General features: G+C 38.1%; 2 protein-coding genes and 2 long non-coding RNA genes across 12 annotated transcripts in view; 2 read left to right on the forward strand and 2 right to left on the reverse strand.

Moving 5' to 3' along the window:
* Positions 1-601: 601 nt before the first annotated feature.
* isl2b (ISL LIM homeobox 2b) lies at positions 602-8,538 on the reverse strand. 7 transcript variants are annotated; one of them, XM_031314444.2, is made up of 6 exons: positions 8,325-8,538; positions 7,712-7,901; positions 7,069-7,331; positions 5,428-5,711; positions 4,457-4,624; positions 602-3,944 (listed from the first exon to the last, which is right to left on the reverse strand). In XM_031314444.2, exons 1-6 carry the CDS (start codon positions 8,380-8,382, stop codon positions 3,828-3,830), a joined length of 1,080 nt encoding a protein of 359 aa, XP_031170304.1. In that variant the 5' UTR covers positions 8,383-8,538; the 3' UTR covers positions 602-3,827. The 7 variants fall into 7 exon arrangements, with proteins under 7 accessions (XP_031170304.1, XP_031170302.1, XP_035855225.1 ...); XM_031314442.2 differs by having other exon boundaries at positions 5,416-5,711; XM_035999332.1 differs by having other exon boundaries at positions 4,507-4,624; positions 5,428-5,714.
* Positions 8,539-10,040: 1,502 nt separating this feature from the next.
* On the forward strand, positions 10,041-13,786 carry LOC116060442. 3 transcript variants are annotated; one of them, XR_004107508.2, is made up of 3 exons: positions 10,041-10,120; positions 12,321-12,429; positions 13,630-13,786. It is a non-coding gene; the product is annotated as an uncharacterized LOC116060442 (long non-coding RNA). The 3 variants fall into 3 exon arrangements; XR_004896847.1 differs by having other exon boundaries at positions 12,321-12,404; XR_004896849.1 differs by lacking the exon at positions 10,041-10,120 and adding an exon at positions 10,778-10,936 and having other exon boundaries at positions 12,321-12,404.
* Positions 13,787-14,186: 400 nt separating this feature from the next.
* Positions 14,187-18,192, forward strand: LOC118494700. The gene is made up of 2 exons (XR_004896850.1): positions 14,187-14,386; positions 14,420-18,192. It is a non-coding gene; the product is annotated as an uncharacterized LOC118494700 (long non-coding RNA).
* A 4,971-nt stretch (positions 18,193-23,163) lies between these two features.
* Positions 23,164-25,409, reverse strand: part of LOC116060614 (transmembrane protein 266-like) — a 47,062-nt gene continuing 44,816 nt past the window's right edge. The window contains exon 11 of the mRNA XM_031314281.2: positions 23,164-24,904. Within this exon, the coding sequence (XP_031170141.1) occupies positions 24,240-24,904 (665 nt within the window). The 3' untranslated portion in view covers positions 23,164-24,239. The remainder of the gene's footprint in view (positions 24,905-25,409) is intronic.

A 25,409-nucleotide genomic window follows, 5' to 3' on the forward strand; every position in this document is an offset into this window, starting at 1 on the left:
GTCGGTTTGGTGTCAGACCTCTGGAGACTGCCTTTACAATCTACTGAGTGTTTCTAATATTTAGTCTAACCTCATTGATAAAAAAAAATGGGGTGGACAAAATATTACACTTGTCATTGCAGTGGCCAAAAAGTTGAATTAGCATCTCTCTAAAACAGTTTCAACAAAACCTGAACATGATAACCTTTATGAATATGATTACTGTAATTGTGGGACTGTTGTATTACACTGCATTACTTTTAGCTAGGTGTACCTAATAAACTGGCAACCGAGAGTAATTGCCAATTGTCCATTGCCAAAGTCGTATAGGCCTGTTGCCTTTTTTCCAAATGCATTAGAGTTAGGTTCAGGAATGAAGGCTTGAGTTGAAAGCCTGGTTCAGGCATGAAAGGTAATGCCTAAAATGGTCAAAATATAACATTTTAATGAAATAATATGAAATTGTTTTGCTGCTAAATGAAGCTCTAAATACAATTCGGGCTGGTTGGTTAAAAGCCTTGAAAATGCATGGATATATGGCTATGCAATTCCCTGTTATATTGCAATCAAATTATGGGAACCATGTTTTTGGAAAGAAAAGAAAGTGTGAAAAGCAGCATGCTGAAATGTACCAATGTCTATTCTTAGAGTTTTATTTGTATGTTTTCCCTACACACACACACACACACACACTAACAAAACAAACTCGTCTACACGGATTAAAGAACATTTGAATGCTCCATGTGTCTGTCAGTCGGTGACCGTTTAGTGACTCGTGGTCGTGGGCGGCGCTGAGCACGCCGGGTGATCTAATTACGTCCACCCCTCCACCAATTAGAGAATTACATCACACCTTTAAATGGACTCGTCCTCTTAATCATTAATGATACGGTGTCATTCCCTCTGACAGCGTCTAGTTGCTTCGAAGCAACTTGACACATACAGACACTGCAGTCCGGAGTTCATCCTAAATGATGTGGGGGGAGCTACAATGTCGCAGTGTTTCGGTCAAAAACGTGAGAAATAAATTAGAAAATCAAAATAGGGTATCTTCGTGCAAGTCAGTGGCGCACTAAGGACCGGCATGAGCCGTTAAAACCAAGTCTATTAGGCCTATTGAAAGAGTGATCCAGTGAATGGTGTAGATACTGGAGCTGTGTGTATGTGTTCAAGGATCACCGGTGTTTATTTTGGTTCTTATTTAACGCACTGAGGGGAGACGCCCATTCATAGATAGAAGATCTTCTGGCCTACAGGTAACTGAGGCGGAGTTTTATGGGTGTCAGAGGACATGATCTCTGGTCTGTATGAGCAACACTGACTAATACGAGCTGAAAAACATAAAATGGAGAATAAACTTCAGCTGGGGTACATTTTTTTTATGTGTCGCGTGCTGTTTTGGTGAATGTAATTGTGCATTTAAATTATTTTTCAGTAGCATTTTTTGACTTTTTTTTTTTTTTTATTATTATTTCCTTATATGTTATCTTGGTGTTGTTACTCCCTGCTAGATTTCATCTTCAAATAAAAGCTTTAAAAACATCTATTTTATTTAAAAACTTTTACATGTTTGTTGCACAAAACGGATTGGTTTGGATTATCTTCTTTTTTTTTTTCATACAGCTAGAATGGCATGTTAGTTCATTTTAATTTGATCTTTCCTTTAAATATGGCCTATCTCGTGTGAGCCTTTAGGGGATGCGCAGTATCCTGGAAGTTAGCTGTTTTGGAAACATATATGGCCCCACAATGATTTTCTGCTGGAGGACAGTTAATAGGCTTGCATTCTTGTCTGTAAACGCCATTGTTATTCTTCACTTATCTCTGTTATCTTAATCTGCTCGCATTGTTAACTTATCTTATTTGAAATAGTTCAATTACAAATCTATGATCTGTCTTCTTTCAGTCAAACTTCCGATTAAGACACTGTCAGTGTACTAAAAAAAAGATTTTTTTTTTTCACAGAGAAAAAACATTTCATATCAAAATACAGGCAATTATTTGGTGTATTATTGAGTCAATTTTTCAGCATTTCCATTCGTTTCCAATTATTTCTTTTTTTTAGAATTAAATAGACTTATTTTCTTGCCATTAATGACATGTTTTTCCTTGTTGTTTAACCAAACTGCATCGAAGACAAATAAAAGTCACTCCTGGCATGATGAATAATTTCAAAGTAGGTTGAATAAATAAATAACGTGAACTATAATAGAGCTGTGCTCACTTAAAAAAAATAAATAAATAAAAAAAACGTACGTAGGCTATAGCCTATGTCTGAAAAACAAGTTTAGCCACAGATTTTCAGAGCACACATGGCAGCTTTGTTTTTGTCCTGCGCACAGTGTAAAGGAGGTCGGTTCATTTAGCCTGAGCTGTCATCTCGGCTGACCCGTGCGCAATAACGCAATTCACTGAAGGAAAATATATAAACCGAGGAGGAGAAGTGACCCTTTACGAGCTGCACTCTGCTCCCCTCACATAAGAGAGGGGCTTTGGGGAGGGAGTGTATATATGTGTGTGTGTGTGTGTGTGTGTGTGTGTGTGTGTCTATGGAGGGGGGTGTTTAGTTAGTTTGTTGTGGCTTCAGTCAGTGTATCGCTTGCAGGTGATGCCAGGACTAGATAAGAGGTCGCCGATCCCTCCGCGCTGTCTAGACCAGCTTGTGACTCAACCAGAGTAACTGGACTGAGCACAATTTACAGCAGGTTTTTGCCCCCGAGATAGTAAATGACCACTGGCCGAATCCTGCTCCATAACCGAAGGGGGACACACCGCAGATGGAGGGGTTGATAAGACAACAGAGCCTCCGGGCTTCAATCCAGGCCGGCCAACTTGGTATAGGTTGAACAGGACAAACAACATATTCAGTGCAACTGGAATTACTTTTTTTTTTTTTTTTTAAAGCTTCTATATTCCTCAAATCGGCCAAGGCTGTATAGAAGCTTTGTATTTGTTGCATGTTTCCCAAATCAGAAATGACTCGATGTCATGAGGAGTAACGATATGTTGCCGCTTTGGATCTGGACGGTGAATTTCACTTTATCGCCATGTTAAGATCACTGGCAAATAACATGTGCAGTCAATTCGTTTCTCGTCTAATTTTTGCAATGCAAGATGGACAGTTGTTGTTAATTCCAGAGCTGCATTTTCAAACAAATTGTTTTAAATTATTATAAATATTGGATTGCAAATGCAAAAGCGACAAAGTACAAACATTGGTCATCAGGACACGTTATGTATTCAGCTTGTTTTTTTTAATTCTTTATCAGTTAATAATCCCTTTACGAATCGCTTTCCTAACAATAAATAATATAACAATAATTTACTTTTTGTTCGAGAAGCTCAAACAACCTGCCCTTAAGATAAAATATTTTACAACACGAATAATTTGCAGTTTATCATGCTCTGACCTTAAGACACAGAGTCAACGGGACTCGACAACGCAATAAATGTATCAAAAAATTCTCATGTTGAAGAAACAAGACACAATATGATCACAATGAATGTCCGCAGAATGTCCATTTGTTTCGACATGGGAATGTTTCCAATTTGTTTATGAGGGAAGGTTTGCTGTAGTATATCCATCGGGAGGTCTTCTGTACATCTTCTTTCTCCGTATCAAGTCATGCAACAATTGTTCTGCTTAGTTTTTGTCAATGAAAGCTCCACAAAAAAACTCGGAGTCAATCGGTGCTTTCTTGGTTCCATCTCCTCCGTGTCATGAAATTAAAAAAACACTCTCCTCTGTAGTTTGGGCGATGTGATGAGCTGGTCACATGCAGGGGACCGGGATCATGCTGCAATTGTCCTTGCAGGAGGGGGGGCCGACAGGTCTGAGGGGCCCCGTTTCACGTCTCCACCGGGCTGGGTACCATACTGTTGGGGGTGTCCGGTAACTGAGAGGACAAAGAAGTCACGTCGCTGCCGGAGGAGTTTCCGAGAGAGCCCGATTCAGAGAAAGACACCTGAACAGACAGAAACAAAGTGTCAGAATATGCGAAATATTCAGGCTTTTATTTTGAAGAATTGGTTGAAAAGGCATTATAGTTCAGCTTGGTGTGTGTGTGTGTGTGTGTGTGTGTGTGTGTGTGTGTGTGTGTGTGTGTGTGTGTGTGTGTGTGTGTGTGTGTGTGTGTGTGTGTGTGTGTGTGTGTGCGTGCGTGCGTGTGTGCGTGTGCGTGCCCGCGCGCATGTGATGCATGTCTATATTCATACATGCAGCAACATTCTTATTATTGTTTGTGTGTTTGAAAATATTTCTTTGCAAACGTCTTTGTATGCAAAATGCATGATAGATAGATAGATAGATAGATAGATAGATAGATAGATAGATAGATAGATAGATAGATAGATAGATCTCAATGAGAAATTGCATGCAGTTGGACTATGCCAGTATGTCAGGTTCTGATCTGCAGTGCATGCATGTCTGTGTGTGCATATCTAACTCAGCCTGTCCTGAACACACACACACACACACCAGTTGTTGGAAGGCTGGTTGGTCCAGGTCACTCTGCAGGGCGAACTCACTCAGGGCTTTCCATGGAGGCTGGTAGGTCTGAACCTCCACTGGGTTTCCCTGCACAGCACTCTCATGTCGAATAGGACTCCCGGCTACAAGAGGCGTCCCTGTGAGGCCCTGCAGATTCTGACAGTCATTACAAGAAAACACAGCATAAGCATCATTTGTCTGTGTCCTGCAAGAAAGCATCTGTCATTTTTAAAAGAACTGAATAAAAAAAAAAACTGCATCCTCATGACATCCACATACATGTTTTCAAAACACGTTTTCTTAGTGAAAAGTACGTTTACGTTTTCATGTGCCATTTATAATAAATGCTGAATTTGGAATAATTAAGACAGCACTTTTTCCCAAAAAGTTTCCTCTTGGTGTGGAGCAAAGATTGGACGATACAGAGAGATGTTTCTGAGATGTAGACCGAGCCTGTTTGCAGAGGATGTTTTTATCTTTGAGGTCAAGCAACTTAAGCCAAAGCAGTTGATTCATTATTCATTGACCTAAAGTTTGAATACAGGATAGCACTGGAGCCAACTGGAGCGGAGTGTAGGCTAAGTGAAGTATAAAAACTAAAGTTCAGAAAAGGGTTAAAATGATAGGCTGGTAGGTAGAAAACAAGAGGAGTAGCATATCTGCAACTAGTGATAATTACAACCATATAAAATAATAAAAACATGATATTTCCATTAAAAAAATAAATAAAACATAATTAAGCTATAAATTCATTATGTTCATCTGGCTTGCATATGGCAGTTTTTTCACTACACTCTGCATTTAATAAAGATTTTTGCCAGCCTCAAAAAGAAATAAAACTGGGTGAATTGACTGGTCATTGTTTTAAATAACAAGCAAACACGTAAATGTCCATGAACAAATACAATAATACATATTAAAAGTAGTAATCAAGTGGTCAAACTTACGAAGATGCTTACAGTCTTATCACTGTGGTGCTGCTGCTGGAGCTGCTTCATCAGGATGGACTTCTTCTTGTCTTTGCAGCGCTTGTTCTGGAACCAGACCCGGATCACCCTGGGGCTCAGGCCGGTCATCTCCACCAGCTGCTCCTTCATCAGCGCGTCCGGCCTCGGGTTGGCGTTGTAGCAGGTCCGCAACGTGTGGAGCTGCTTCTCGTTCAGCACCGTCCTGACCCGCGTCGTCTTCTCCGACTGCTTGTGGACGTGGTTCCGATGCGGGGCCTGCCGCACCGTGACCGGGTCTGCTGAGGACGGAAGAAGGGAAACGTCCGTCAGAAACTGCATAAAGGCCTCAGAAAGCCTTTCATATGTCGATGCATTTACTTAGCAGCCCATTAATCTCAATCTGAACTCTTTTGCCTTTTACCTCCCTTGGATTGTCTGGTCGTATGCAATAAATATGTATCAGCCTGACATGATTTTTTATGATATAGAAATGCAATGCAATTTAGCTTATAACCCAAAGTTCAAGCAAATCAAGATAGAGTCTTTAAAGAGGGAAACACTATATTTTTGGGAAGTTCCTGGATGACAAAAAGACATCTGTTTAGATTTGATTTACATCTTTCATGGAAATAAGAACGAAATTCTGGTCCGTAATATACAGAGGTGAAAGTGAAGTTCGATAGCCAAAACTTGTGATTACATGTTTTTTTTTTGTTTTTTTTAAGGTTGCGTTTTGCAATTTAACCACTCACTTATTTCATTGTTGTTCTGTAGTTAATCATTTTTAACCGCGTCGCCTTAAAATAGGAGGCTAATCTTATTTTTCAACAAATCTATATGTAGGCCTATTCTAAACTCAATTTGATTTGAAAAGCGCAGTTATGACAATGAAATCCTGCTGGTGTCACCGCTGGAGGCCTGTGTCACTGCACTGAGCTGTGTAAGGTATTTTGAACTGAGCGCTTTAAAGCAGGACGTTTTTTGATCATTATTCACACATTTGCTTTGTTCTCTTTCTGTTGGCAGGAGCCCTCAGGATGACAGCTCTACACACACACACACACACACACACACACACACACACACACACACACACACACACACACACACTACACGTATAGAAACACACACAGCCACAGTCAAATACCAGATTATTCAGATAATGGCAACAGAGCAGGTTAGCACTAATAAGATCAATTATGAAATTAGCCTAAAGAAAGGTCGCAGCACACACTTTACACGCGCACACACACACACACACACACACACACACACACATACCAAACCCAACAACCACAAAACAAATTATCTGCATATTAAAGGACAACAAACAAAGCTAATCCTTGACAGTCTTACATTGATTTTTTTTTTTTCATTTTTAGTTTTTCTAAACTCAAGCAGTTACACATTTTCAACAAGCGTTTACTTTTTGTGTGTTTAAATATGAGAATTTATTTTATACATTTCCTTCAACTGCAGAATTACATTTCCGATTGTATGATGCTCTCGTGTTATTATAAGAAATTCCACCGGCTTAAGTATAAGAAATAAATACATTATTATTATTATTATTAATAATAATAATAATAATAATAATAATAATAATAATAATAATAATAATAATAATAATAATAATAATAATAATAATCCGACCTGCCAGGTGCAGCGGTCTGTTGGAGTGGATGTGTCCGGGGCTGATAGGGCTTCCTGCGGAGCTCCTCTCCAGCAGCAGGCTGTGGTCCGCCCGGCACAGCAGCTCCTCTTCCCGCAGGGAGAACTCGTCTCCCGGCAGCAGCTGCCTGCTGCACACCGAGCACCGAAAACACTCGATGTGGTAAACGTTATCCCGGGCCCTCATCACCAAATCGCTGCTGCTGAATCCCAGGTTGCATTTTGCGCATTTTATTCCAAACAGCCTGGAAAATTGGAGAAAATTGTCAAAGAATTAAAAACCTATGAAATGAAAATAACAACGAAGAAAACTTTTGGATGACAACTCAGAGTTGTGAGCTGTGTTCTAAATGCTCTCTTATGCTAAATTTATTTTAAATGTAATGGTTAACAAAATGGTGTGGCGTGTATTTTCTTGGTTTCTTTGAAATATTGTAAACTGCGCATTTACAAAGGTCTTCTCTTTTTGTGACCTTTTCCTTTTATGTCCAAATTGGTCATTTTTTAATTAAGTTTGGCCTCTACACACTATAAATTAGTATTGCATTTAAATATGTTAAAGTTTCCATTTAATGTGATGAAACCCATTTCAGCCTATACTACTGGAATATTTCCAAACTCCTACCTTACATAATCTCTTTTGCAATAGGTTTTGCCATCCCGGACGAAACAAGTGCAGGTCTCATCCAGGTACTGGCTGCACTCTGCACACTTCAGGCAGGCTGCATGCCACTCCAGGTCGGGAGAGACTCTCAGTATGTACTGGTCATGGATCTGACTTCCACATCCTACACACATCGCGAATCCTGGCTTCTCTGCAAAGAGCGCACAGCATTGTAACCACAGACTGAAAACGCAGCCAAATAAACACTATCACAAACAACTGCAGCATTTCTTTTTCAATTTTAAAATCCAGCCTGTATGTCTCAGTCTTGTAGTGAATTCCTCTATTTTGCAGACTGGATATGTCTTGATGCAGCTTGATGTTATGTAACAGATGAAGACTTTTGCCAGTTTTCGTCAAGCCAAACACTGAATTGTTTAACTTCTATAGCCTACTAAAGCGCCTCAAAAATGTACCGCCAAAGAAATTACAGGCTACTACACGATATTGCATCATTAAGACAATAACTTTAGTAATCGGTGCACTGCTGAATATATCATGTAGCCAATAATGCCACCGCGAAGAAAACAAAACCTGCCACTTAAAACTCCACCGAGCAGTTCAGCCTACTTACTTTTGGAATGATCCCCCATATCACCCAAGAAAGAAGAGCTGAAAATAATATCCACCATACAGGACGGATAAAGGGGATTGTGGTAGATGCAGAAACGATGTGAGGAGATGACTGGCCCTTCGGCTGCCTCCCTGATAACGTGTGTCTCTCTGGACTGGGAGGGGGCGGGGGGAAATTGGGGGGGGGGTTAAAGGGGGGCGAGGAAGCTGCAGGGTCCTACACGCTAGTGCTCTGACGTCATGACGTCAACACCGGACTGTCCAATCGCCCTACTGCATCTCTCTCTCAACCTGTTTGTGTATGACAAAAGCTTAAGAATGCAGATGTTCATATTGTGTTTCTTCGAACAAAGATTCAAAGTGAGGAAAGACAAATATTTAACAGCAACACCATGGGACCATTTCGATCAAGTTCTTAAGATGCACATCAATTTCGTGATGGTGATAATGATCATCATCATTATCATCAGTATACAAATAAAATGTGGCAACGCTTCTGCATCTAAGAACATTAACCACCCCAAAAAAAAATCTAAATTTGCTTTAGTTAAAATTGCCTAAATGTTTCGTTTCTTGGTCACACAATGAAGCAATACTATTGAGAATAAATATATTATCAGGGTATTATTTGGTCCATAATACAAATGATCAGCCTACATATGTCTGTTAAACTGCCCTTCACAGATTCACACAGGTGAGAGAAGACTTTTTGTCTTGCGCCCCTGATGCGGGACTTTAACGTCGCTTCCATTAAAGTTACATTTTGATTTAAACTGTTCTTTATAGGCTATATCTTGGTAAAACATCAAAATCATTTCCCATGTCATGATGGGGAATGATATTTGTTGAGACCCCTAGAGTCGCATTGCTGGTCTTTGATTTAGAGGCAGAAATAGTGGAGGTTACTTATTATTGCCTAGCAATTTTTTTTAATTAAAAAAATCAACGTCAACGATACAGTTTTACATTTATTTTTTTTGGAGGGACATACATTCAACTGGAGGCGAGGACAGTTGACAAGTCTCCTCTGCTCCGTCCCGGTTGCTCATCTACTCGAGAACAAGGCCATCTATTGGAGGAAAAACAGAACTACATTTATCAGATCACGTCTAAGTCTTAATTGAAATCTGTTTTCCACATCATAGGATAATGCATGCACCAACATCAAATTGGGGTTTAATAGTCTAATTCTATTCACAAACATGGTAGACTGTTGTTTAAAAACCAGCAACATGCATTTCCATTGACAGGTTCGGTCTGTTTGAATGATGAAATGAGCAAACAATACAGACAGTTGCACTATGCCAGTGTTTGCCGTGCCTCTGTTCAAACACCTTTTCCCTCCTGTGTCATCCTGCAGAGCAGTTAGATAAACCAAACAAACACAACATCTTCTCTGTTGCAGGAGCATCTCCTGCAGTTGCCAGTTTTGATGTTGGCTGGGATCTCAAACAAGGACAGAATGGTCCATATTCTCGTCTAGATGTGGAGTAGAAAATGTGGACTAAAATCAGAAATTCCAAAAGGCATTTTTTTCTATATCTCTTCCCTCTCTCATTCCCTCTCTTGCCACCACAGGTTAGACCAATATTGCAATGGACAGGGAAACTTCAAAAACTATTCCTGCCTTAAATTATGACTCTTATTTTGAAAGCCACAAAACAGATATGCTCCTCCTGCTTAAAACAGTGGCTTGATTGGTTCGAGACCATACGGGAAATTTACATAGTTTGCTCACGAGCCGACCTGACAAACATGTAAACATCTGTATGTAAGAGGAGCAGTTTAGGGAAACTGGTGAGTAGAAATATATGACGGTTTACGGTTGTGTCTGTTGACGTGGTTATTTTGCTGCAAGTTAACTATCAGGTGGCTGTCTTATTGTAGGGTCAAATAAGGTGGGCTTTACTGCAGCTCACTAGTCTACACATTAGTCAACCACTGGTGTCAGGTATATACGAGTTGTATAAAAACTCTAATTATTTCATTCATCTTATCATTTTTGTGAACATTTCTCAAGTTGATCAACAGCCATCATAGAGTTACAGTCTCACATCAAGTAAAAGTATTTTGTGACCTTGTTAGTCTACTGTATCTTCATGTTGTTGTACTATGTCTATCATTATGTGCAATTGTTGTGCAGTTTGGTATTCCTGCCATCAGATCTGCTGTAGGAAATGTCTTTGGCCTTTGACACAGACACTTGATTGTAGAATAAACCATTTTTAATTGCCCTGAAAGAAGCATGGCCGATGACGTCAATGCAGGTTGTTGACTGCCAAGCAACGAACGTTAACGTCACAGTATTGTTGTAGAAGGTATAATTATTCTTGCTTTATGCTGTTTTTTTTTATACTTTTACATGGCGTTCTCAACAGGCCAGTCTCCTCCAGAACACCCTTTTTGTTGCAGAGCACAATAACAACAACAACAACAACAACAACAACAACAACAATAACAACAAACTGACCCCTATCACACTGAATGCCATCACTGCTGCCAGCAAGGCAGGAGGAGAGGTGTCATGACTAATAACTGGTACCAACTGTGTAACTGCAGGCCTGCAGTACTTTTTGTCTGCCAAAACGTGTCCATGCGTATTCAAGGGTACTGGTGATTTACAAAGACATGCAAACTACATCATATATCTCCTGAAAGCTCTATCATCGCATGCTCTTGTATGCTTTTTCCTTAAGACATCAAACATAATTTACAGAGACGATGTTTGATGTAGAGAGTAATCTGTAATCACTGAAGCCTAATTCATTACAAAAAAAAATATGAAGCGACCGTTCAAGAGCACTGAAACAAAAATAATGATACCTGAGCTATAATTAGACCACAGCTGACATGAATTTAGTGAGTTCAGTTAGGATGCATGAACTGGTATAACTTCACTGAGGTCATTTGAAAAACGGCAGGAAGTGCTTTTATTTTATTTTTAACAAGGTGGCTATGGAGATCAGCCATAAAGGGGTCGACAACAAAGTACTAGTGGTACAACATGATTTGTACCAGTGCCTTCTACAAGGTAGTGTATGTGCTTTTCTACTCAGTTTTTTGTCAAAAGAGAATGATAATTATTGATATACAAATTATATTGTTATAGTTTATATAGCACGCTGTCATACAAATGCAATTTGGTAAAATTGTATAATTTGGTATATGATTGAATATCTCTCTGCCTCACAATTCTAATCTGTTTTTGGTAATATCCCATTGATAATGTTGTCAATGCTAGCTTTTTACAGCTGTTAACCTCAGTCCTGGCTCAAAAATATGTTGGATCTAGACATCTGTTTAATATTGTTTTGTTATTATTAGTCCAAAATCTAATTTAGCATTTAAAAAAATCTTGCTCCAAATATTGAAATGTTTGTTATATATGTTATATAGGATTTTGCAACTTTAACTATTAATTATGTCTAAATGTTCTAATGCACCTTAAAGTTGTTTTTCTTTTTAATGAGACTTCATCCTGTATTCTGTAATTGTTCAATAGAAGTGTCAGCTCATACATCTAATGGTATTTCAATTGAATTAGGATGCATTAAATCTCAAGGTATTAATCTTAGGTATTTTAATACAGCTCATATTGATCTTTATTTCTAAGCTGTACTCTGTTTAGTATTAGAACAAGGTGCAATATGTGGTTAATTCAATGTGACTAACACATCATTTGAATGACTGACTCACTCACTTGCATCAGTGACTTTAAATTGTACTATATGCTGTTTCTCAGAGAGTGGTATCATATTCAAGCCACTTTTATTTCTTATTCTAAAAGTGGCTTGAATATAAAATACATGTGCTGCAGATAGTTTTAAAACCAGGCTGAGCTTTACCTCTTTTATGCTTTGACATGCAACCTTTTCACCCGGCCCTTAGAGAGCTCATTATAACCATTACTTTACCTTTTATGGTCTCAGTCACTGTCACTAAAGATCTGTGAGAGCTTTGTACTGTAAGCCTCAGCATGTTGTGGTTCCCTTTACAGGATCTCCTCTCTTGTCTGCTAAGCTGGCTGTGGCTACTATTTCAGACATCACTGAGGTCAAATCTTTGTCACGACCATGTGCTGGTGAGCCTCTTGTTGTCATAAGTAAGTGGCGTAAACAATGACAATGTAAAGAGGACTTAGGAAAGGCACACCAACTGAACTAATACCACTTGAACACCATCCAACTATTAGCTCAATGTTCTTTGTATTAAATGATCTGTCTTTGCTACAATTCCCTCAAGGATAAGTTAGAAACCATCATATGACAACTCCTCATACTGATATATCATAGACACAGCCTGATTAATTCTAGAAGCATGCATTAAGTGTGGTGCACTTAATTATTCTAACCTTTTGGCAAAGTTTGGATGGTGATGTCGTGGCTTATTTATGTATGCTGTATTGTATATAGCATTTCCCACAATGCATAGCCTGCGCAGAAGAATAAAATATTGAATGTAGACTAAAATATTATGGGCACTCATTCATTGTTTTGCTAATGCTGTAGGCCAAGAGTGTTTTATATATGTATATTCAATATAGAGTGAGGAAATGTCACATGTAGCATTATTGTTTGTGACCTGTTAATGTCTGCTAGATCAAGCCCAGGCATACTAGCTGTCACTCTGGCATAAAAACCTCCCAGAAGAATCTCTAATCACAACTTGATGGGGCCCATTAACCTCATGAAATATATATGTGTGACTGAAATCATCCACTTAAACTTTGGCAAGAGCTAAATGTTCTTGTTTGGAATTCAGGGAGGGGGGTGGGGGGTGGGCTGTCCTGGGCTGCATTACTGAACTTTTCACAGTGATTGGTTGTCTCTTGAATGTGTTAGGGATCCATGGCACTTTGCCTTTATTGTCAGACCTATAACTAATTACTCTGTCAAATTTTTCCAACTCCCCAGGCTTGATTCAGTTGAAGTTGTGCCAATTTGTTTATGTCTGTTGGAGCATCTTTGCTATGAACAAAGTAATACATTTTTTTTCTTTTGCAACATATTATTTTTTTCCAATTATTATTTGGTGAAAAGAAACCGACTTTTCACTGATCCCTTTTTTTCTTTTCTTTTTAAGTTGTCTAACTTTACAATATGTGCCATGGATTCTTTTGTTATTTATAGAGATATTTTGTAATTGTACATCTAATTAAGATGAATTACAAAAAAATTACTACAATACTTGAAAAATTACTTAAATTATACAAATGCTTATATTAACCATCATTGTTTAGCCATTGTGTAATTAAGATACACACTGCAGGGTACTGAACAGTATATTGTTCATGTATTTATTTACAGATTCCCCACCTTCTCCTGTCGGGATTTCCCAATGGCTCCAGTAGAACTCTAAACCAGGAGTGACACATCTGAGCTCAACAGTCTTGATGCACAAGAAGGTAAAACTGTCAGTACAATTTTCTAAAATTATAGGCTTTTCTGTCTTTTTCTTATCTTTTTTTTTTATGAAAATCATGTTCCATTTTGTATAATGCTACATATAAGGAATTTCATATTTATTTTTAATGTCAAGCCAACTCATTTTTGTTGTTGTTATCATGTCCATTTTATCATAGTTGGAAAACCTTTTGGAGGCCAAGTTTGGAACACATAGGCTGAGTAGTTTGTTCAGTGCACAAGTTGATGTGTTCATTTTTGGCCTGTCATGGCCTATTGGTGTTAAAAAAGCACAACTGTAAAAATCACAACTCAAACCTCTGCTCTGCTGACCTTTATGTCTTTGTGTTTATTCAGGACGAGGCCTGAAGAGCAGTGACTACTCCAAGCTGTTGTATGAGCTGGCTGATAAGCTGATGGCTGCAGGTATTTTGTTTTTCATCTATGCTAAGTCAGTTTCTTCCGACACGTGTGTGAGGGTGTGAAATTTGTGCGTGCTTACAGCATGAATTTATGTTTTTGTTTCTGTGCACTCACTTGCCTGCACACGGTTGTCTGCATATATGCAATACGATGTGTGTTTATGTGTGTGGTGGGATGAGGCAGTTTTATTATATCATCACATCTCTGTTGAAATGCAGTGAGAGCTTCTAGAGCTGCTGTAGCTTCTGGCTTTGTCCCCAACGAGATGCAGGTCAGCTGGACAGGAAAGATTGTCGCTCCTGTAAGTCATTAATCACATGCTTTGCAGCTTTGTTTGTCTCTCACCAAAGGATCCATACATGTTGTGTTTAGATTAATTAAAAGACTGAAAAACTTGAAAACACAACTTAGACTTCAAGCAGGTTTTGTTCGACAATTAGGGCCTATATATTTAATGATTTATGTCAAATCATACAGTACGTTAACTTCTTAGATCATGATTTGTGTGAAGATTGAATTCAAAATTTGCGATAAATAAAATGATAAACTGTTAAATGACAACGATATACCATATATAACATATTCTTCATTACAACCGAACAACTGAACAAACTGGTAAAAACACAGAAAACAAATCCATGAATATTGGCAGTAATAATCCCTAAATAATGAGGACAAACTCTTTCTAAACATAGCAATCCTATAGTATATAGCAGTATTCTTCAAACAGTGATCTGACACGCTTTGGAACAGATTGTATTTTTTATAGACGTCTAATGATCATCAGATGTCACAGGCTGGTGCCTTGGTCTTAAGACATCAGGCTAATTCCTGCACACAGTCGCATCTTTTAACAATTCAAAAACCACTGAGTGTATGACTGTATTATACTGCATTATAATAACATTTAATTACTTTAATTTTTAAACATTTGAATAAGTTTATTTGGACATTTGTTTCTCACTCTCAGCAACATTTGAATCTCGAAACCCCTTGATTGATGAAATGTAGTTAATGGGCAGTTTAAAGCTCTATATGATTTACCAGAACCAATAGTGAGTTAGCTTTAAGCGTGTTGAGCCCACACTTATGTCCAGAGGCAGCCAATTATTATTTTTTATTAATATGAGCGCTTAGGTTACAAGATATTAAAAATGTGTAAACAGATATCTCCTCAAATCATGTTGTAATGATCTTTTAAAGATAAAAAGGTCAAGTATTATTTTAAAATACATAATAACAGCACATGCCACATCAATTGTTTTATATGTCACAACAGTGATGATAAGTCTTCATGCAGTTATTTATTTTGTCCTCAAAAATGCCTCAGCGTGGAGAGAGAAAAAAATCACATCCTCATGCAAGCGAGGCCGTTCTGAGAGGGGAACCATGTTGCAGATTTATAATTCATAATTCTTCAGAGTTAATGCAGTATTTACATGATAATTAGTATTAATTTTTGATTGGTGCCTCAGGGCAGTTCTGCATTGTTAGGCTGAAGAATCCGTGCCATTATTACCTTATCAGTGTAACTGTCAGCCGCCTGTTTTATTTTACAAATGCACATCTTGTATTTTATTATCAGCTGCTCTCATCAGCACAGAGCGGCGGTCTTGTTGCTTATCAGCAGCTTTAACAAGAGGCCGTGTCACTTAAATCAGGAAAGAAGCAACAACGCCTCTGTGTGTGTGCAATACCGAACACACTGAAACAGTTGGTCTCTAAATAATTTTGTCTGTTGAAACTAAAGTGCAAAAAATGCATCTATAATCCAGTTCATCACTATATTTAACTATTCATATTCATTAGTCATATAGTTGCATTTGCAGTTTACTATAGATTTAGTTGTGACTTTCAAGTTTAACAGACTGATTTGAGGCAAAAGATTTTGGTTTCACAGGGTTGACAAAACAATAGGAACACCATACATAATGCAATCTAACGCAAGTTGATAGGACTTGATGCTTCCTCCGGTTGTTTTATCGACCCTCGACACAATCATTTTTTCCATTTTCAGTGTAAATAAAAATCGTAACTGTATGTATCTCTTTTCATAAGCAATGCATGAATTAAGTTATTTAAAACTTTATTCTTTTGGTTTTTAACTCCCTGTAGTAGAGCTGTAACAATAAGTTTTTTTTAACAGAATAGTTGACTGACTTAAAATTAATGTAGAACTATTTTGATAATTGATTTATCATTTAATAGCCATACTCTGGTTCCAGCTTCTCAAATGTGAGGATGTGTTGCTTTGCTATGAGTACTAAATATCGTTTGAGCTTTGGACTGCTGGTCTTAGAAAATAAGAAATTTGAATATGTTACTTTTCTATGAAATCGAGATGGGCATTTTTCTGTATTTTTTAACCTTTTTCTAGACCAAATAATGAATTGATTAATTGGGAAAATCGTCAGCAGATTAATGGATGATTAAAATAATCGTTAGTTGCAGCTTTACCCTGAGGAGAAAGCATTGGATGCGTTCTAGGCTGTACAACACAACCACAAGTGCTGCTGGGTAATTTAATGTAATGTGCAGAACGGTCTGGGCTTTATGTGCTCCGTAGTGTTCTGCTTACTGACCAGCTGATTATTCAGTTGTGTCACAATCTGCCTGTTTTGTAAAGCACTCATGTTCTTACACCTGAGGGAAGCTTTGCTGTGTGAAGGAAGAGGTTTCAGCATCACTTTGGGGTATTTTATTAACAGGACAGCAGGTGTACGACTCCCTGACCCGTTCCTTCCACCAGCTGTGTGTGTGTGTGTGTGTGTGTGTGTGTGTGTGTGTGTGTGTGTGTGTGTGTGTGTGTGTGTGTGTGTGTGTGTGTGTGTGTGTGTGTGTGTGTGCGTGTGTGTGTGAGCATGTGGAGACCAAATGGCAGACAACCAGAGCTTTGGGAAAACTGACCGAGCTTGGCAAATCGACCAGCGACTCTGTTGAACCAAAAGCTGCCTGCTGCTCCCTAAAGTCAACTACTTTCTAGAGAAAACTTTGAGACGCTGCCTGTATGCAGCTGGATACTGAAGGCAAAGGGGCATGCTTTTTTTTTTCTGTCTTTCAAGTGAAAAAAAGGCCCTCTAGATTGACAGCGCCTTTCATACTGTATTATCCGGCTTGGCTTTTAACTCTAGGAGAACTGTGTTCACAAATTGATGCTCTGCTCCTTTGGGGCTGTAGCTGAAACATTAAATTGTACTGAAATATTCATATGTGAGTGCATTTAGCTGAGAGCAATTGATGTGCGACTCCCCAGAGGCCAGATGGAAATGTTGCAGGGCCCCAGCACACGCTGGCAGACACCCTGAGCTCTGGCCGGGACAGTGATTTAGCCGAGGCTACCGAGTCAGACCAAGTTGATGGCTACTGTAGTCAGGACGGCTGATGTCAGTGTCTGCCCGGTGGCCAGAGACACTGCAAGATATCTGCTTGTGCCGTAGACCAGTTGGCAACTTAAAAGCTAGCAAGGATTTTAAGACGACTTAAAAAATAGAAGGGGAAAAGAGCAGTTTACCAGCCTATCACCCTCCACATTGTTTTAAGAAAAACCCTCACTGGTACAAAAATCCCCAACAAGTGATTTAAGTTGTCAAACAGCCACTTTTGTTGAGAAACATTTCAGAGTATGGCTGCTAGTCAATTAGTTTTAGATGGATACATTATTCACTAATGTATTTTATGACTATCAATGACTAAATTAAAAAGTATTGCTATTGGAGTAATTATTTTCCATTCATATTTCTACATGTGTGTTTATGAAAATGCTAGTGCTCTACTGTATATTGCAGTAATCTCAGCAGCAGTTCAGCATCTGGCTCAATGAAAGACAGTAATGTAATTCAGATCACACAAAACTGACGGTAAATCGTGTTTTATAGTCTACCTACACTGTTTTTTATTTATTCCTCCATTAATATGCATATATGAATATATCATAAGACTTTCACAAGACCAAACTCAAAATTCTTATTTCATTCAGAAAGTTTATGTTTACAGTAGAGTAGTATAAACAAATAATGTCAGTCGGAAACAAACAGGAATTATTTGTTCTCATTTGAAATAAAGTGGAAAAACTAAAGGAAAAATTAGTTTGCAGGTGTTTAAATCATTCATTTTCATTGACTCAGTATGCACTTACATCTCAACCGTCAATGTTTGGGTCAGGATGTTTATGCATTTGTTGCAGAAGCAAGACATTGAATATGAATTAGTACATGGCTTCAATGCTATTTAGAAAAATGTTGAATCTGTGGCAGCCATTTCCCTGAAGAATTGGGCTTTTTACTCAAAATGTTTGCTAATTTACGCTTCATATAGCAAGTCATGCATAACATGCATGTTGGATTGCTGAATTAATTTAGATGTTCTGTAGATTATTTTAGTCAGTTCTTTGGCGCACAGCGTGATGTAGTGGCCCATCTCCCAGAGGACTGTGTCCTCATGTTTATCACATCAGCAACTTGGCGTATACGTCTTCTTCTGATTGCTTATAACATATGAGGGAGTAACATGAGAAATTATCAGTATTTGTTTTCACTGGAAGAACTTAGAAAAAGCCAAAGAACTTAACATGAGACATCAGGCTCAAGAATTAGTTTCTCTTCTTAATTTCCGTTTATAGTTTTTATTAGCAAATTAAAAATGTGTTTTACATTCACTAAAAAATAATTTAATAATTAATATTTTATCTCAACTGCTGTGACAGAACTGAAGTGATTGAGCTTGGTCACTCAGTGAGTCTTGTTTCCAGTTCCAGTTTGACCCACTTTTATCCCAGGTAGCACAACGAGCATCTGAGGGGAGGGGACCAGAAGAAAACTGTTTTATGTAAATGTAAAAGAAAAAAAAGAAGAAAAAAAAAACTTCTGTAGCCATGACAACTGTCTCCTGAGTGTATTTCTTCCACCAAGTGAACCTCTGGATCCTGTGCACTTAAGAAATATGTTTCAAAAAGAAAACCTGAGAAGCTTTTTAAAGAATGATGTATAATTTATTTGTATTTTTCTCCTGCTTCAGAGCCTTTTGAAAGAGTGTCCTGTGTGAGACGTGTTCTGAATCTGTCAGACCGCAGCAGTAATGCAGTCAAACTCCCCACATCTGTTTGTTCTCAATGAGATTGACCTTTTTCAACATATACCCAGCTGTTCTGTGCCATATGGCAGCGTTCAAAATCTCTTCCACACACTTGAAATAAATCACATTCATAAACAAAATCACTTAGGTGTTGATTCACTAAATGCCTCTTGGACAGGCAATTGATAGGCACTTGATCCACATTAATACCATCTTATTTTAACGGTAAGATACATGGTTGTTATTTTATATGCAAACTCATTGTCTTGGTACTGGGTGACAGCTAACATAGAAAAAAAACTTAACTCATACTTAAAAACTTGGACTCTAGTCGTATTTTGGTGGTCGATCTTTCCTAGGTTAGATAGATAGATAGATAGATAGATAGATAGATAGATAGATACATACATACATACATACATACATACATACATACATACATACTGTAGATAGATAGATAGATTTTTATTGATCCCAAAATGGGAAATTACGGTGCTACAGCAGCAAAATATCAGCATATACATGAAATAATAAATAGGATAGAGATGTAATAAGTTTGTATGTTGACAAGGAGCCAGAAGTATAAATTGATATGTGATTTCAAAATCAGCCTTTTAACATTAAGATTTTACTTTGCACTTCAGTGCGTTTTTGCGCTCAGTGAGTTAACATTTCTAATCTTAATGGTAGTGTCAGATTTTCGATCAGTTTTTCACCCCCACAGTTACGCTGTTATTACAGTGTGTTATGAAGAATTCAAATATTTCTATATTGTAGGAAGGAAGGGTACCTTATTGTAGAGTCACAGGCAGAGTCAGTAGATGTAAATCAACAATGATCATGTAATCTTAATGCAGTTAAAGTGACTCCCTCTGTGCCATTATTAAAATATTTTAATTATTAAGTGTCTAATGGTCACTGGTAATACACTGAGCTTCCTGTGAGTGTGACAGGCACCCTCCTGATTCGTCGGATAGGTCTCAAAAGTAATTTACTTCTTAACATGTCTCCTATGTCTGCTCATTGTCCCTGCCTTTCAAAATAGAACACTTAACTCAAACTGACCTGGTATGATACGTATTGACAAATTGGGTTTATATGAATCATTTAGGCTCACCTTTCATTTGACCTTTTGCAGCAAAGGAAAGGCATTAGGCATCACGCTTTGTTTACACTTATTAGCAGCGTACAAATAATTTAGCTTAGCATCACTAGGCAGTGTATCTGAGGGTGGAGCTGGAAGTTAAACCGAACGAGTTGGCTCTTCTTTTACATGGCTGGTTGAGCTGGAAGGGGTTGAGATTAGACGCGCAGCACCTCCACTTGAGACATTAATACCAAGGCAGCCGTGACCGATTGAGGCTGAGCCGGGCTTTGGCACCCATATTCAACAGGATTCCTTTGTGTGTGTCGCGAGCCAAGCAGATCATTATTTATTTACTTGTTCCATGGCATGAGATAGGCATTGTTGTTTTTGTAAACTAGATTGATGTGATGGGTCTAGTAAAAGCTAGAAGGTTGCAGATCCAGGTGATCAACTTGTTGGCTCTTTAAAAAACAAAAAAACAAAAACACAACACCATTTGCTGCTGAAGACAATTTAAAAACAGGGGAACCTTTTGTTTTTATACCAAAAAAGATTTTGAGGATCCAGTGGATTTTAACACCAGTGTTACATCATCAACCTGCTGATTTGTTGTTGTTGTTTTCCAACGCCTCTACATTTTCCTGATGATGACTTTAAAGTCAAATGGAAAGCTTGAAGCAGCATGTTTCTGTATTGGTTTGTAGTAAATAAAGTAAATTTATTCAGTGGAACATAAATAACTTTTATTTTAATATATTCTATTTTCAGGCTGTTTGAGAGATGACTCAAGCTTTAACAATCACTTCTTGATTGTTAATTAAACCCAAATGAAACTTGTATAAATATAAAATAAATTCCTAATAAGTGACAAATAGACCTCCCAAACAACAATGCTGCTTCACATTTATTTGAATTATTCTGTTGCATTTCAAATAGGTGCTAGGCTTCTTTAATCTGTAATAAAAAATTTTTATTAAAACTATTGTTTGCAAAAAAATGTTTGCATTTGCTTTAACATTTTATCTTATTTATTATGATAGTACAGTAGGAAACTGAGACAATGTTGAGCTATACTGTTCCCAGACTGCGGCCCCCAAAAAAAACCTGGTTACTGTTAATCCCACATTGTTTTAAGACTCAAAAGAACCGTATTGTATCACTGATTCATATTCAAATTTAAACTGATTCTTGTAAAATAAAAGAACATTTTAGATTAGTTCATCTTGCTGTCCTTTAGCCAAGTCTTCATATGTGGCCTACTGTAGTTAATCTATAAATAATACAGTATAGCTGCAGCCTCTTCACACAACAGGCGTCCAGTATTGGCTATAGGCCATCAGCATTTACTTGTGATGAGGGTAACTATGGTGGTCATGGGGTGAATGTCACTTAAATAAACATCCAGAGAGTGGTCTAGTGTAGTCCAGACACTGCAGTTGTAGTATATAGGCTACATATGTTTTAACATTTGTCTCACGTATTGATTGAGAAAAGACGTTGTGCTCTATCAATGTAAATACACCTGCTATACTCCCTAAAAATGAAATAGAAATGTACATGCAAGAAAAGAGGACATTGGCAGTTTGCAAAGTTATTATCTTGGGTTTAAGATGCCGTTTTTGAAATGCACTAACCATTATTAAACATCCATCCAACCGTCCATAGTCAATGAAGTAAGTCTTACAGTCAGTGTAATTTAAATTTAGTGATTTAGTGTCAGGGCCAGGAGCGATTCTAGGATCAGACCTTTAGGTGGGCTCAGCCCCTAATGAGAATGTGACACGGATACAGTGCCTTGCAAAAGTGTTAACCCACCTGCTAAATCAGTAATTTCAATGGATAACAATGACTATATGTATTTATTATTACAACAGTATAAGATAAATGCAAAATATTAAACATATGAAAAAACTATGAAAGTCCCTTTATGGACTACCAGAATCAAATGAAATGATAATGAGGTGTAAACAATAAATAAATAAAAAAATAAAACTTTCCTTGACTGGGTTACAGGCGCACAGCATTGACGATAGCAACACAGGATATTAAACCTGTTTCTTTGAACCTGTAATTGTTTGCCCTCTGTCACTAACAGACAAGTTCGCAAACTATAACTTGAAGCACTAAAATTGATTAAATAATAATTAGTTTTTTATTATTATAATTGCGCCCCCCTAAAAAGGGTCTAAAATCGCCACTGGTCAGGGCTTCAAATCAGTTATTTAGGGGGGTGAGTCTTCAGTTCTGTTTCTACAAAAAGAGCTGCTGACAGAATCCTTGTAAACTAATACTGATAATATTCTTATGTGTACCACAACGGTATTTGTAATAGTCCCCTCAGTTCCCATATGTACTGCGTCGTTTACAATTAAATGAAATAAGTCTGTTACAAACAATCCAGATACCCAGATCTGCAAATTAACTACTTAGTTCTCAAAACATAAACCACTTGTGTTGATAGCTTAATTAATTGCAGCCGTAATAGTTATTAACAATTAAAACATTCTCTGGATACTTGTAAACATTTGACAAGCAACAAAATGGTACAGGAGTTTATCTTCTGAATTAATGATATGAGAGGGTAATTAGGGGGGTTGATACTTCTCACGACACACTTACAATGACTTCACCAATTAGCAGTTGTTGTGACAGGTCTTCCAATGTTAATAACCTTAAATAATTTAGATTTTTCAAATTCATATGCATAGAAGGAGATGATGCTAATGAAACAATGGTGTACAGTGTGTACTGTAACACGGAGCCTGTGAGAAGAATGTATTTGATTAGAGCTCACTCAGTGTTTTTATCATGCTGCACTATCTTTGGTACAGCTTTAAGAGTCAGTAAACTGAACGCAGTTAGGGAAATACTAACTTTTATTTTTGCTATTTTCATTCAAAAGACAACACCTGCATTTGGCAATAACTTCCTCCATATCAAGTTCACAAAAGTGTCTGTAAACATTAAAGTGCAAAGAATTTGCTTGCCATTTAGGGCACATATGTTTTAAAGGTTCATGCTACAAGCACTCCAATCTAGTTTCATGTGAAGAATCCAGTCACTTACCTTTTCAGTTCATCCACACAAATATACCCTACTTATGTTTTTTTTATTTTTTTTTTACAAGTAAAACAAAAATGCTATTCAATTAATTCTAATGATGGTCCATGGTTTCAAATCAAACAAATAGGTGACAGAAAGGCAAAGGTAAAAAAAAGAAATTGGCTGTTGCCAGTTGTTGCTGTATAGTTAAGCCAGTCGTATATACCCTGTGGCTGTTTGAACAAAGAACAGCATGACTGATGTTTAAAGTTGATCATACAAATTAAAATAAACACAATAACAAGAAAAATGCAATAAAAAACACTCCTTTTAACTGTTTGAAATTCCAAGAACAGAGAACAGTGTCTTGGTTTGCAACACGATTCAGAATTAAAGTTTTTGTTCAGTATAGGCTTGACTGGCCCCTTGCTGGTTTTAATTCATGTAAAGTTCAGTGCATTTAGGACCTATTCAAAGTGAGGATTCCTGATGAAGAATGTGTCCAAGAACACATTAGACTTTCCCTTACTGGGATGTTTTAGTCTTTGTTGTGCTATGCCAGGGAATTTCTGATTTCAAAAATCCACCAAGGAGGAACAGGGGAGGTTGGACAGTATGGCAAAGGGCCTAAGAGTTGTAATTGTTATTTCTACTATTGACCTCTAAACATGTCAAATTAAGGAGCATCAGTGTTAACTGGAAGCTAAGGCTTAAGCTTGCTCAGGATTGGCTAAGATTGGCTTTACACAGCAAAAGAAAAATCCAATTTTAAAATTTAAAATTTAAAATCTTATGTGCCTCTCATGAGGTTTGGCCTGCCACAAAAGTTCAGATATGTGCCAAACAGGGTGGCAGTAAAAGAAGAAAATACTTGTTTCTGTGTAAATGTAGCCTATGTATCAGGCATGTGCCCCAGAGGTGTGTCAGCTGGTCCCAGGAGCCGGTACTTCTCCTCCAGGGACGGCTCAGTGGTGCTGCCCTGCAGGTGGATCAGTGGCTTAGTCTGCAACAGCACACAACCCCTTCCCCGGGCTCGTCTCTCCTCTTGGTTCCTGCGGTTGAAGATGTTTATTCTGTTGTCCAGTTCAGGGCTGGCCTTTTCTGAGCCAGTAGGGCTGGGAAGCTTAAGGTTGACAGGGTCTACTACCAGGCCCTTTTGAGCAAGGCAGGAGTCCTCAGAGAGGGAGGAGAGTAGCTCCTGCACCACCATGCTGGGGTCCCTGCAAGGGTCCCTGCAAGGGTTCCTGCTGGGGTCCTGGCCTGAGAAGGAAGGAGGGCACCAGCGATGGGTGTTGTAGCTCAGACTGAGGTCCTGAGCTGTGCTGCTGCTGCTGCAGTCCGTCATAGACGAACCCGGGGTGTGGCTACTCAGGCTGTGGGGGCGGGCCGTCTGGCTGCCACTGGACCTTGATATGCTGGTTGAGGCGTCACTTGCGGCACTGCCCACCCTCTCACCAAGCATCGAGTTTGACTGGATGGGATTTGGATTGGTGGGGAGGTGAACGTCGATGGCTGCCGTGGTGATGACCTGGGCACCTAAGCCAGAAGCTCCAGCATCTTGAAAGACGGTTTATACATTTAGAGAAAGTCAACACAGATAAAACAAATTAGCCCTTCACTTCAAATGAAACAAGATAGATACGATAGACTTTTATTAATCCCGCACTGGGGAAATTCCTGTGCTACAGCAGCTCAAAAGAAACAAGTGTATACCAGTGTACTTTTTGTCAGTCATATCGACAAAACTTTTGAATGAATTACAGTATACTGCTGTCTTTGTTAAGGTCTGAGATATTTACTCAACAGATTTCCTAATGTTGGCTAAATGTAAATTTATGGTAATCTGAAGTGTTGAATAACATAGAAAGATTTTTTTGTCTGGTAAAAGCCAGGCTAAATAAGGTAAGTTTTGGGTTTCCATTTGAATATTTATCACGATTGATCACCTGCATCAGACAAATCTATGACCAAACCTATGAAGTTTTTTACTAAGACTAAGCAGCCCTATAACTACTCAAAAGACTTTTGAGTCACTGCTTTACTTAATTTAATGAACATGTAG

Source organism: Sander lucioperca, chromosome 3 (genome assembly GCF_008315115.2).
Source record: "Sander lucioperca isolate FBNREF2018 chromosome 3, SLUC_FBN_1.2, whole genome shotgun sequence".
In the NCBI taxonomy this organism is placed as follows: Eukaryota; Metazoa; Chordata; class Actinopteri; order Perciformes; family Percidae; genus Sander; species Sander lucioperca.

What these genes read in the sequence shown, in the direction of transcription:
- isl2b (XM_031314441.2), bottom strand. Translation starts at nt 8,382, where the DNA reads ATGGTGGATATTATTTTCAGCTCTTCTTTCTTGGGTGATATGGGGGAT. An exon ending in TGCAAAAGAGATTATGTAAG is followed by an intron (nt 7,332 to 7,711) that starts GTAGGAGTTTGG and finishes CCAATTTTCCAG; the next exon opens with GCTGTTTGGAATAAAATGCG. An exon ending in ATAAGACTGTAAGCATCTTC is followed by an intron (nt 4,625 to 5,415) that starts GTAAGTTTGACC and finishes AATGACTGTCAG; the next exon opens with AATCTGCAGGGCCTCACAGG.